Genomic DNA, 13,320 nt, shown 5'->3' with positions numbered 1-13,320 from the left:
TGATTATAGGGCATTCATCTAGCTAGACTGGTTAGAGAAGGACTCTGAGAAGGTAATATAAACTGAGACACAGAAGAAAATGCCAGCCATGCCCTTTCCTAGAAAGCCAGAGCTCCAGGAAAAGAGAATTCCAGGAGAGGACATCTAGCCTTGGAACATAGTGGGTGATAGAGACTCTGGTAGGCTATGAGGTTGGGTAAGATAGGGGACATATCACAGGGGTCCTAGTTTACATTTTAAAAATAATATTCTGGCTTCTGAGTGAAAGCCGAATTGTAAGGGGTAAGGGTGAGATTACAAATAGAAAGACCAGTTAGGAGACTTCTGCAATAATTCAGACAAGATGCCATGATGAACAAGGGTGGTACAGTGAAGGCGCAGAGAATCTAGAGGCAGATTTAGAGGTAGCATCATTAGGATTACAGTGGGATTGCGTGGGATGAGGGGAAGAGCAATCAAGGAGACCTTGATTTTTGGCTTGAGCCCATACTGTCTGGATGGTGGTGCTGAGATGGAGAAGATTTTGGGAGGAGGAGCAGGTATAGAGGGGAAAAGGGATTAACAAATATTTATTAGTATATATTTCCATAGATCATAGTAGTCCCTTGATTTAACATTGTTTTTGGATTCCAAAAATATTTGTATAGTTACTACCAAGAACCAAGTTCTAGCCTTTTTTGGCTTATTCATTTGGATAGAGGAGTGAGTGTTCTGGGCATATAGTAAATTATTGTTGACCAGCAATTTAAAAAATTTGTAATATTTTGGAAAGTTGAGTCACTATCTCTCTTGTGTAGATGTATGTGTATATTGTACATAAAAAATACATAATCATATATGGACACATGCTGTTCAAGGTTTTGGTCTGTCTCTCTTGGGTGCTTATCTTGACGTATTTTTAGCTTCTACTTACATATTTATGATTCCTAAAGCTTTAATCTCAATTCATAATTCTTCATTGATTTGTCTAATTGAGTATTTCTACTTGCTCAGGGACACATAGGCATCACATTGAAACTTGGCAGTTTATATTTAGGACATTGAGTTCATTCATCTTATACATTTCTAAATTTGTTTTGCTGAATTTTTCTAGGCTTGGCTACCTCAGTTATTCTGTCCCTGATTCTTAACATTGAAATCCAGTGGATGGTGGGTTTTTTGTTTTTTTTTTAAATTACTATTTTGTTTTTCTGTGTATTTCTTTCCAAGTCATCATGTCATGCCTACTATCACTGCCAGTGCAAATGGAGAATTTTGACAACTTAGCTTCCTGTCCCTTACCCTTATTCTCTTGTTTTTCTTGTGAGGTGTTGAATAGTTTGCTCAAGTATAGTTGTCATTTTTTTTTTAATCCCTCAACAGTTTATTATAGGAAGGCCTTGAAGATATCATTAAAATGTTCTTTTTTTTAAATTTAATTTTTACATTTTTATTTCATTTTCCTTAATAAAAATTTTGCACTCTAACCAAGGGAATCACCTTACTTTCACACTAGAACAAGGTTGTTTCTACGTCTATGGATTTGTTATGCAAAGTCTGTTTCAAGACATAAAGACATGAAGCTGTGTAGAGTGTTTTGTTTCGTTTCTTTTGAAGGACACCCATAGCACTGCCCTGTGCCACGCATGCTCTACTGCCCTGTGGCTCTGCCTCAGTCTTGTCTGATTAACAGAAAGAAATTTCTTTTGTAAGAGATTTTATTTATTCATGAGAGACACAGAGAGAAGCAGAGACCTAGGTAGAGGGAGAAGCAGACTTTTCACAGGAAGCCCGATGGGGGACTTGATTCGATCCCGGGATCACGCCTTGAGCCAAAGGCAGACGCTCAACCACTGAGCCACCCAGGTGTCCCAACAGAAAGAAATTTTCTTCCTGTAGGATTCAGTGCGTCTCCTAGCTGTGGAAGCCTGTGTCAGCATTGCTCAGTTACTGTCTCAGGAGGACCTCGAGTCTTTGGTGATGCCTACGCTTCGGCAAGCAGCAGAAGATAAATCTTGGAGGGTCCGCTACATGGTAGCTGATAAGTTTTCAGAGGTAAAATTACTGTCCTGACGTTTTTTAAGTACTAAGAGAAAAAAATCTTGAAACCCACAGATTTGCTGTATACCAAAAGTTTCTGAATTAATTCTTCTGAATTGGAAGTGCTTGTAGCAAGAACGTACTTGAAGGTTACACTGTTTTGTTTCATTCATGTTAGTTAACTTGTTAGTTTACATTAAAACCTGTACAAATTGTCTTCTAGCTCCAGAAAGCTGTGGGCCCTAAAATCACCCTACACGACCTCATCCCTGCCTTTCAGAACCTACTTAAAGACTGTGAAGCTGAAGTCCGAGCAGCTGCTGCCCACAAAGTAAAAGGTAAAGGAGTTCAATTTATGTTGCAGGATGTATCATTCATTTGGCATTTATTAAATGTCAGTGAATTGTGTGTGCTTTTTGTTGTGGGATGTGTTTTTAAATAAGAGAAAGCTTCAATGTGTGGGGATGTTACATTGTCAACAAGGCTTCTACTCTCTGTATTTTAAAACCAGATAACCATTTTATCTTGTTTTTGTAAAAAAGATGCCTTTGCAGATTGGATTGGTGTATATGGCAAGACTGATGAAAAGTACATTTATAATAAGAGCTGTTTTCCCTTCTTGGAGCTTATTTGCTTAAACATGATTTAAGTTGAAACTGTTGATAAACCTGGCTCCTCGTAAATGACTGTATGTAAGCATCAGTTTTTTTCTATTTCTCTCTTGCAGAACTTTGTGAGAACTTGCCCACTGAAGGTAGAGAGACCATAATTATGAATCAAATTCTGCCCTATGTAAAGGTAAACCTAACTAGGTTATTTTTTTGTTTCACCCGGCCCTGTATGTTACAAGGTAAACTTTACCTCAGTTTTTTGTTTCTTTGTTTTACCTTAAAGTTCTTTGAGTTTGAAGGTGGATAAGGAATGATTGGGACAGTTACGTTCATGTGACACTGTTCCTTGTTACTTGTGTTTGTGATTGCAAAATGCTTTCTGGTGGTAGGTTTCCATTGTCTAACTGATGGCCTTAGGAAATTGATCAACTAATCAATATTGAAATAGTGCTGTCTCTTTAAATTCTTTTGGAGAGGGTATGGAAGTTTCTGTTGTCTTGCCAAAAAAGAAAGGCTTTTAATTTTGATTTTATTTTAGGAATTAGTATCTGATACAAATCAACACGTCAAATCAGCTCTAGCTTCTGTAATTATGGGATTGTCTACCATTTTGGGCAAAGAGAACACCATTGAACATCTTCTACCTCTCTTTTTAGCTCAGTTAAAGGATGAGGTGAGTCTGGCTAAAAATTCCATTGCCTTTGATAGTCAGTGATTTGGTTTGGTTTTGGTTTGGGGTTTCACTAAAATAGAACCCGAAGCAGGGATGAAAGGATAAAAAAAGGTAGCTTATTTTAAACCAGTGACAATTCCTGTGTTTGGGTTTGGAGTTACAAGTTTTGCAGAAAATGAGCACAGGGAGCCATTGATGCAGACCTGAAAATGTCTTTGTATCCTCTCTGCATAATATGCACTGGTGTCTTCTCTTTAAAGCTAATGTATCTTTGTTTTAAATGTTTTTAATTTAAGTTTAAAGGTAGCATCAAAATTGTAATGGTGGCTAACATTTATTGAGTAATCCTGTCTGTTAGGCATGATCATAAAGGCTTTACCTGTATTATTACATGTAATCCTCAAGGCAGTTTTTACGTCCTCAGTAGGAGAATATTAGGCAGAGAACTTGATTCTTACATGTGTTCTTTTGGGGCTCGTGTATTTGCAGTGTCCAGAAGTTCGTTTGAATATCATCTCTAATTTGGATTGTGTAAATGAAGTGATTGGGATCCGTCAACTTTCTCAGTCTCTTCTTCCTGCCATAGTGGAGCTGGCTGAAGATGCCAAGTGGAGGGTCAGGCTGGCCATCATTGAGTATATGCCACTGCTGGCGGGCCAGCTGGTAAGTATGTGTGCTCCATAAAGTGAACGGTAGCCTCAGATAGTGGAGCGGATTGACCGTCGTACATAGGAGGCACGGAGGCACACAGAGCTCATAGGATTATGTTCACTTAGATGCATGAAAATGTGGTCTGATCTAGTTGGCGGTAGAATGGTTTTTATTTTCATTAGTGCATTAACTTCTAACAAAAATATATTATAGAAACACATTTCGCCTTATCACCACCTAAAAGCAAAGCCATAGTAGAATATAATCAGTTTCTTTCTTTTTTTAAAAAAGATTTATTTATTTACTCCTGAGAGACACAAAAAGAGAGAGGCAGAGACACAGGCAGAGGGAGAAGCAGGCTTCTCGTAGGGAGCCCGATGTGGGACTCGATCCCGGATTCCGGGATTACACCCTCAGCCAAAGGCAGATGTTCAACCGCTGAGCCACCCAGGCATCCCTATAATCAGTTTCTTGATAAAAAAAAATAACATAGTATGATATTTAGTGTCTCTAAAACTTTGATTTTTGCACAGGGCAGTTGTTTACCTATATTCTGAGCAAAATGTCCCTGAAGACCCCTTTTCCTACATTCTGGTTAAAGGGAGTTGAGACCTCATCACATAGGAAAGGAGTATGAAGTCCGGAGGCCAGAGAGCACAGTAACACACCATGCGTTACTATTTTAAGTTTCATGGTTAGTTTTACTCGAACTGATCATCAGATTAATTAGAATTTCAGTGCTGGGTTTTACAGCCACATCCTTTCCTTTCTCTTTTATTAAGTGCCCTAGATAGTGTTAGGTGTGATATGCCTTTCCTCTGCTGGTAGCACATGCTACAGTGTATTGGAACGGTCTGTGAAAATCTAGCTGGGGAGATGACAAGTGATCTCTTCTCAGGCAGTGGCCGTGTTGAGTGTTTCACTTGCAGTGCTTGCCAGAACCTGGCAGGAATTAGGCACGTAACATTTGTTCAGTGTCGAATGAATAAATACGTGAATATTTTTTGAGAAAGCTCCTACACTTCATTAGTTTATAGCTAACCTTCTGTGATTTGTGTCCATTCTCACCCTCCTTCCATGACTTTCATTTTTTTTTTTTAAGATTTTATTTATTTATTCATGACAGACACAGAGAGAGGCAGAGACACAGGCAGAGGGAGAAGCAGGCTCCATACAAGGAGCCCTATGCGGGACTCCAGGATCACGCCCTGGGCCGAAGGCAGGCGCTAAACTGCTGAGCCACCCAGGGATTCCCCCTTCCATGACTTTCGGATCACAGCACGTGGGACTAATTTTTTCTTCTTGGACCACTGAATCTGTATTGCTTATTTGGGCATATTTAATTTATGAAGTATGCCCTTGCGTGTCTGTGGCATTATGTTTTGTAAAATTCAAAGCAGATGCCAGAGTATCAGTGAATAGCTAACAGGGTCAGGTGAAGTCACCTTGTCATGGGTTTGTCCTCTGTCACTCCCAAGTGCTGACGATCATCTTCTCTTCTTCCCTGGTGACTGATCTGCATCTCCTCTCCAGAGTGGAAAGCAGGAGCGCCTGACTGGTTTGCTAAAAACTGAAACAGCTGTCTACAAGGGAGGGGCAGTTTTAGTATCATTTCTTTTAACCTCTGCTCCCCTTAGACCTGGGCCGTTGGCAAAGGTCAGCTCTGTGGTGGAGGGAGTATGGAAGCAAGGCAGGTGGTGATTGCATTTAGCTGGCTCCTACCTGTCTGGCAGGGGGTGGCACACATTAATCGTGAGCGTTTTGTTCAGTATCTTTAACTTCCTGGTTGAAGTATATTTTATCCTTATTTTTCTCCTTATCTGTAAAAATTTTTGTATCAGGTAGTTAGTTTATAAAATTCTTTCAAGAACTTATGTATGGCCTGGCTGGTGGACCATGATGAGTAAATATAAAGTTGAGCCACATGAATTGGGAGATAAAAGTGAATTAAGACTTCAGAAAAATCCATAACCTGAAATGAAAAGGAAGTTTTTGAAGGCTGATGTGGTAATCCTGTGTATGCTAAAACCTATTCATAATCTGTTACCATAAAGCTGTTTCCTTAGGTCACTATTTTCAAAGACACTTGGTATAACATGTCTTCTTTTAAAATACTGGTTAGTAACTCCTTAGCCTCCAAAGAAATAAAACCACTGTCAGGACAGGTAGATCCCACAGAGGAGGCAATAGATACCCCAGCACTGTTCCCACCTGCAGTAGAAGCCCTCCCAGGGGCAGGTGTGTGTAAAACCGCCTGTACTGGGGTGGCTGCCTGTTGCCAGGAGGAGCAGAACTGGGAAGGTCAGGATGGTTCCACCTGTGACCTGAGGCCACTTTCCCTGGAGTCTTGTGCCTGCTTTATTCTCTGTCCTCTGTTTCCTCCCATCATTCCAGACGTTCTCTTTAATTGTGAGTCTCTCTGTTTCTTCTTCTTACTTCCTTCATCCGTAAGGGTTTATTATGATATTCACCACAAAGGGAAAAAATTGAGAACTATTATTATTGACAGATACTTTCCTGGGTTAACTCATTTTTACAAATAATCTAGATACTGCTTGGGAAACTGTCCATAGTGTGTTACTTCCAGCTCATCTGCGCTGTTGTATCTGGCACCTGGTCCTCCTCTTCTCTCCCACTTAGCAGGGCTTGGGCCATCTCGCTTAGGCTTTTCTTTGTTTATGATCACTAATAAAATAGACTTAACAGTTTGTATATCAGATTCAGTGCTGTTCCTTTTCTGGCTAGTTTGTGCATTCAGCTTATTTGGAAACATGTTTTTTTAGCTTTCAGGTCATTTTGATGTAATGTAAATAGACCTTCTTGATTTCTGAACTTTGGAGATATGTATTAATGGGATCTTCTGTGTCTATAGGGTGTGGAGTTCTTTGACGAAAAGCTGAATTCTTTATGTATGGCCTGGCTTGTGGACCATGGTGAGTAAGTTAAACAGATTAATATAGAAGGCCCATGTTTTTGCATACATCCATTTTGTTCATATATTTCCTTTTTAAAATGGAATCCCAATCTGACCAGACGTTTTGCCTTACCAGTGTAGGGATGAAGAAAGGCTTTGATGAAAGTCTACTTAGCTTCCTTTGAACACAAGTTTGACATTGCTATTTTCTACCAATTTTTTTAATCTTTTTTTTTTTTTTAAAGATTTATTTATTTATGATAGAGAGAGAGAGAGAGAGAGAGGCAGAGACACAGGAGGAGGGAGAAGCAGGCTCCATGCTGGGAGCCCAACGTGGGACTCGGTCCCGGGACTCCAGGATCGCACCCTGGGCCAAAGGCAGGCACTAAACCGCTGAGCCACCCAGGGATCCCCAATTTTTTTAATCTTAAATTTTATTTTCTTCATTAAACAATCTCTGCCCTGTTTCTTAGCCATTCTATTATGTTATTTTCAGACTTTTTTTTATATATACACTCCTGCCTTATTCCACAGTCTTCTGCTCGACCATGGCACTGGAGTTTTTTAGTCATCATAGACTGGGCTAGATAGGGATTGGCATCTGGTCAGAGGTGGGGTGAAGTCTCTATTTGGCCTCTTTGAGGTGACTTAGAGAAGGGAGGTATACAGTGGTGCAATAAAGGAGTCTAGGGGTAGGAGATGCCAGCTATTGCTGAGGACAAAGGGGGCCCAGATTTCTGGTTTTGGTGAAAGGCAGGCTTAATTGTACCCTGGCTGCTGCTGAGGCCTCAGGCTCAGGCAGGGTCAGGTGCAACACCTGTTTTAGAAAATATGTTTTAAAGTAATTTCTCTTCTTTTTATATTTATGACATAAATCAACAATCACAGAATCCTTTTCTTCTAGTGCCACAAACTTAGTGAAAGCTGCTTATTAAGATAGACGAGGCAGTGGATGTTTTCTGTAAAACCACCTTACATGTTAACTTGTTAGCAGTTGACTTTTTGCCAAGGTCTCAGGTTTGCGTATCTCCTCCTGTCTGCCAGGCAGTGATGGGTGGGAGGGTGGGGTGCCCTCTGTACCAGCGAGATTCACTGCCAGGCCCTTTGTCCAGGCCTGGCAACTTCAGTGTGGTCTGACAGCTGTTCACATGAGGCCCTGGGGGCTTACAGTGTTCTGGGTGAGCTTTGGTTCCATATTTTGGTGCATCTGCTGGGCATCCTGTTTCGGTTCCACAACACCTTATATAGACTTGATGTGTTGAAAGTATCTCTGTTCACTGGCTATGCTTACACCTGGATATTTGGGAGGAGTGGGATACTTGTGTCTGCTTGTACACCGAGGTGGTTTCATTAAGGGCATATTTGGGTCATGTGGAAGATCATGAGGTTAAGACAGTGAGGAGGAAAGTGTGAAAGAGAAATGTGCAAATCTTGTAAAAGCATATATATGCAGGTAATTTCAGTGTTTTCAAAAAAGGTGTGAGGACTTTTTTCTTGTCCTCTAAAGAAGTTACCTTTTTATGGCCAATTTTTTTTTTTCTTTTAAATGAAAGGTTTGGTAAATCACAGGAAAGAAATTCCTTTTCTTTAGGGAAAATAATGTTTATGTTATTTCTGATACGTATTTAACATTAGTGGGAAGGATACATCCCAGTGGGTCATTCTATGTATTATTATTATTATTATTATTATTTTGAAATCTTGCATTCTGGATAAATTCTGAGGAACTTTTAAAGTCCTAATGTTCCACAAAGAATTGAGTTCCTGACACCCTTTCTTTTTTTCTTTTTTCTTTTTTTTTTTATGATAGTCACACAGAGAGAGAGAGAGAGAGAGAGAGGCAGAGACATAGGCAGAGGGAGAAGCAGGCTCCATGCACCGGGAGCCTGGGATTCGATCCCGGGTCTCCAGGATCGTGCCCCGGGCCAAAGGCAGGTGCTAAACCGCTGCGCCACCCAGGGATCCCTGACACCCTTTCTATATAAGATTGCTCTGTCTGTAGGAGTCAATTACTCCTTCCTCACTTTGTAGATATTTTCCCTCCAATTTGGGAGTAAGAGACCCTTGTTCTTTTTCCTGCAGCAGCACGCTAGCATAACTTAATTGGTGTTGCCACATTCTTTGAATCAGTGAATTTCCAGCTGTGAAATTATTCTGTATTTAATTAATCATATGGGTTTTTTGTTGTTGGCTTTGTTTTGCATTGTAGATAACTACTTTGTAGTGATCACTGATCAGTTAACATTTTTGAAACTTTTTTTCCTGGTTACTAAACTACTAAAAGAATATCATGGGGACACCTAGGTGGCTCAGCGGTTGAGCGTCTGCTTTCAGCTCAGGGCGTGATCTCGGAGTCCCAGGATCGAGTCCCGTATCAGCCTCCCTACATGGAGCCTGCTCCTCCCTCTGCCTGTGTCTCTGCCTTTCTCTGTATCTCTCATGAATAAATAAATAAAATCTTTAAAAATAAAAAATACAGAATATTGTGAAAAATCTGGAGTAGTATAAGGAAGAAAGTGCCACCTCTTTTTCTGAGGTTGAGTGGACAGTATTTAGGAATTTAGAAGGGGAACTTATCTCTTCTAGGAGAAAGGATAAAGAATCAAAGTGAGCATATGGAGTGTGTTAGGCATTCAGAGGAACCTTGCGAGTCCATCAGACCTTGAGAGGATAGGGAGAGAGACAAAACAAGAGGAGAAAATAGGCCAAGCTCTGGAATGGTTGGCATTCTTTTGGCACAAAATTGAGAGGAGGCAAGAACATAGTAGGCATCTGGCCAAGTACAGTTGAGTACAGCTGAGGTCTGGGCCAAGGCAGAGCACATGTGTGGTCTCTGGTTACTCTGGCATTGAGATCCCTTCCTATGGTCATGGCATTGAGGTGAGAAAAATCTCTAGCAAATTAAAAACCAGAATTAGACAAGACACAGATGCTTTAGGAAGCCTCACCCTACGGGAGGAGCTGGGAGGAGGCTGTGCCAAAGACTGAGACCCTGAAGGTAAAGGGAGGGGATTAGTGTGGTGGGTAAAGCAGTTGACTCTCGTCTGTTCTGTGGGGAGCGCTTCTGCTATCACTGACAGGTTGCTTCTCCCACAGACGTTGGTCAGGTTTCATGTCAGTAATAAATTATGTAGTTCCTCGGCTACGCTGCCTTTCTTATTCTTAGCAGTGGCATTGCCCAAAAGGATCTGTGGACTGGGGAGAGTAGATATTTCCTGCCTGGAAGCCGTCTATAAATTGTCCAGGATGAGGGCTGCAGCTTGGATAGCTCTCCTTGTCCATCCTATTACCTGGGAGGGTGGCCTACCTGGAGAGGGAAGTAGAAACAGGAATCAGCACCCACTGCCCCGGATTTGTTATCCAAGCCCAAGGTTTGAGTCTTACAGGACCTGGGAAAGGAAGCTGCAGCGGGCCTGACTGTTGCTGCTGTGTACCCCAGTGAGTTGTTGAGAAAATAGTAGCTCGGGCTTTCATTATCTAGATTTATGATATCCTTGATAAATCTTACAGGGAGTTGCTAGATGTTAAAGCGCACACATTTATTCACAGATGATACTTGACATGTTTCCACATAAACCTTTTAAGGGAAAAGAGGCGAATGGTTCTGAGGTTTTTATTTGCTGACGTGCAGGTGACCACAGTGACCTCTGTGTGACCTCCCTGCTGGCTTTCTCTCCTCTGATGTTCTTGCTGCTGCTGGAATAATCTTGCTTAAATACCACATTGGTCATCGGGTCACAATTCTGCTTTAAAAACTCATTGTTTTTCTTACAAACTCTAAATTTAGCTTCCACAGTGCTCTGTTCCGAGTCCCCTGACTGTCCAGCCTTGCAGCCTTGCTTACTACAGCTTTCCCTCGTGCCCTGCTCCATGTGTGTCTGTCCTCTCCAGGAATACCTCCCCTCTTTCCTCCACTTATACAGATTCTCCTTAATGTCCGAGGCTCAGAGCAAGGCCTCTCTTTCCTGAAGCTTCCTGGACCCCTCTGTTCTCTCTTCTCTGAACTCCTCCAGCCCTCACGATCTTTGTACATATGCTTCATGCTGATCACTCTGACCCATGTGACTCCTCGGAAGGCATTAGCTTTCTCTCCTCTGATAGTGTGCGGGGGTATCTTCTGTATTCTTCCTGTAATGCCTGGCACCTTGTAGACACTCAGTATTTGTTAACTAGTGTTGCCTCTAATGAGCTCCTGAGCTCCTTTTTCTTGGACATAGACATTTTTCTTTTTCTTTCTTTCTTTTTTTTTTTAAGATTTTATTTATTCATGAGAGACACAGAGAAGAGAGGCAGAGGGAGAAGCAGGTTCCCTGTGGGGAGCCTGATGCGGAACTCGATCCCAGGACCCTGATCACAACCTGAGCCAAAGGTCAACTACTGAACCACCCAGGCACCCTGACTATAGACATTTTTCAACTATAAAAGACCAAATCAGTATATTAGGAGTTCTATCTGAGCACGTTTGCCATTATAGTAGGAGTAAATTTGGGGTGTTTGTGGAGAGCTTTTTTGGGGCCCCCTTCGATGATGATGTCAGTAAAGTAGGTTATGCTTATGATGTGAGCAGCATGACCATGTGCTCTTATCACCTCTTCTGCCAGTGTACGCCATCCGGGAAGCTGCCACCAACAACCTCATGAAACTTGTTCAGAAGTTTGGTACAGAGTGGGCCCAGAATACCATCGTTCCCAAAGTGCTAGTAATGGCAAATGATCCTAATTACTTGCACAGAATGACCACTTTATTCTGCATTAATGTAAGTATTACACATCTTTTACTGCTAAGCTCTACTGCTACAGGAGTTATTTGGGGCTGTATTTCTGAAATCTGAATCTGTTGTGTTCTGTTTGAAACCTGTTTCTTATAATGATTAATTCAGTTAGTTGATGGGAGAAAATGTCAGTTTTTAAATTCATGTTAAAAGCAGTAGTTAAAAAAATTCCATAACTAACTAACTAACTAACTAACTAACTAGCTAGCTAGCTAGCTAGCAGTAGTTAAGGGTGCCTGGGTGGCTCAGTGGTTGAGCATCTGCCTTTGGCTCAGGTTATGATCCTGGAGTCCTGGGATCTTGTCCTACATTGGGCTCCCTGCATGGAGCCTGCTTCTCCCTCTGCCTATGTCTATGCCTTTTTCTCTGTGTGTCTCGTGAATAAATAAATAAAATCTTTAAAAAAAGAGGGAAAAAAGCAGTACTCAAATCAGTGGTGAATTCTGGTTTAATTCTTTAAATGTTACCTTGTATCCCTCATTCAGATGCTCAGACTAGAAACATTTTCCTGTTGGTCACTTACTTTCTTTTTAAGTTACTCATTTGGCTTTTTGGGTTTGGAGATATTTAAAAACATGAAAGTGTTTTAGGGGCATCTGGGTGGCTCTGTTGGTTAAGTGTCTAACTTTCAGTTTCAGCTCAGGTCATGATCTTGGGACCGGGGGATCGAGCCTTGAGTTGGGCTCTGTACTCAGCCAGGAGTCTGCTTGAGATCCTCTTTGCTTCTCCCCCTTTCCCTCTTCCCATGCATGCTCGCACTCTGTCTCTCTTTCAAATAAATAAATCTTTAACAAAAAACAAAACCTGAAAGTGTTTTAAATGTGCTATCTTAATTCTTTTCCAAGGCGCTGTCTGAAGCCTGTGGGCAGGAAATCACCACTAAGCAGATGTTGCCTATCGTGTTGAAAATGGCAGGAGACCAAGTAGCGAATGTCCGTTTCAATGTGGCCAAATCTCTTCAGAAAATTGGACCAATTCTAGATACTGAGTAAGATTTCAATATTAGTCTTATTTAAGAAGTAGATTTAAGTGTTTACCTTTTAAGTGGGGAGTAATAGCGGAGCCTAAGTTTAGTGATTTTTCACTTGACCTAAGGTAGGGGTTTGTGTAAAAGGAAGTAATTGGACAAGCATTTCTGAGGGTGTGACTGTCATTTGTGTCGAAGCTCTATGTGTAGATCATTGTCTGGAGCTAAGTCTCTTCAGGGTTTAGAATACTTAGTACTTGTCAGGTATATATTATAAACATTTACATTTTTTTTTTTAATTTTAAACTTCATAAATGACCAGAGACTATATATACCCTATAGTATTTATCTGGCCCAGAGGATGCCTCTCACAGACAATATTGTTGGATTTTAGTGCTCTGCAGGAGGAAGTGAAGCCAGTGCTACAGAAGTTAGGTCAAGATGAGGACATGGATGTCAAATACTTTGCACAGGAAGCCATAAGTGGTAAGTCTTTCTGTGTTCTGTCGTGCTCTGGTTAGTGGGGTGTGAGCGAGTGAGGTGGGCAGGTGATGCATGTTTCGGAGCAGGGGCGGGGGGCTGCTAGGATGCCATGCCCCTCGGGGTAGATCCTGGCCCGCCATGAAGCAGGCCACTTTCTGAGTCGCAGTAGAGGGCTGGGTAGAAGTAGGGCTCTTGCTGGTGGAAGAACAGTTTGTTGTTTGGATTTCAATC

The 13,320-nt window shown here is 41.4% G+C and overlaps 1 protein-coding gene across 6 annotated transcripts in view; it reads left to right on the top strand.

Moving 5' to 3' along the window:
- Window positions 1-13,320, top strand: part of PPP2R1B (protein phosphatase 2 scaffold subunit Abeta) — a 32,824-nt gene that overhangs the window by 7,773 nt on the left and 11,731 nt on the right. For 5 of the 6 annotated variants that reach the window (XM_077893449.1, XM_077893452.1, XM_077893448.1 and 2 more), the window contains exons 6-14: window positions 1,879-2,034; window positions 2,243-2,357; window positions 2,747-2,817; window positions 3,169-3,303; window positions 3,793-3,966; window positions 6,827-6,887; window positions 11,470-11,624; window positions 12,485-12,627; window positions 13,001-13,092. In XM_077893449.1, coding sequence (XP_077749575.1) covers window positions 1,879-2,034; window positions 2,243-2,357; window positions 2,747-2,817; window positions 3,169-3,303; window positions 3,793-3,966; window positions 6,827-6,887; window positions 11,470-11,624; window positions 12,485-12,627; window positions 13,001-13,092 — 1,102 coding nt within the window. The remainder of the gene's footprint in view (window positions 1-1,878; window positions 2,035-2,242; window positions 2,358-2,746; window positions 2,818-3,168; window positions 3,304-3,792; window positions 3,967-6,826; window positions 6,888-11,469; window positions 11,625-12,484; window positions 12,628-13,000; window positions 13,093-13,320) is intronic. The other variant, XM_077893453.1, reaches the window with a different exon arrangement.

Source organism: Canis aureus, chromosome 3, assembly GCF_053574225.1.
Source record: "Canis aureus isolate CA01 chromosome 3, VMU_Caureus_v.1.0, whole genome shotgun sequence".
Taxonomy (NCBI): domain Eukaryota; kingdom Metazoa; phylum Chordata; class Mammalia; order Carnivora; family Canidae; genus Canis; species Canis aureus.
Note: the sequence above shows the minus strand (reverse complement) of the source record. Positions and strands in the feature narration are given on the sequence as shown.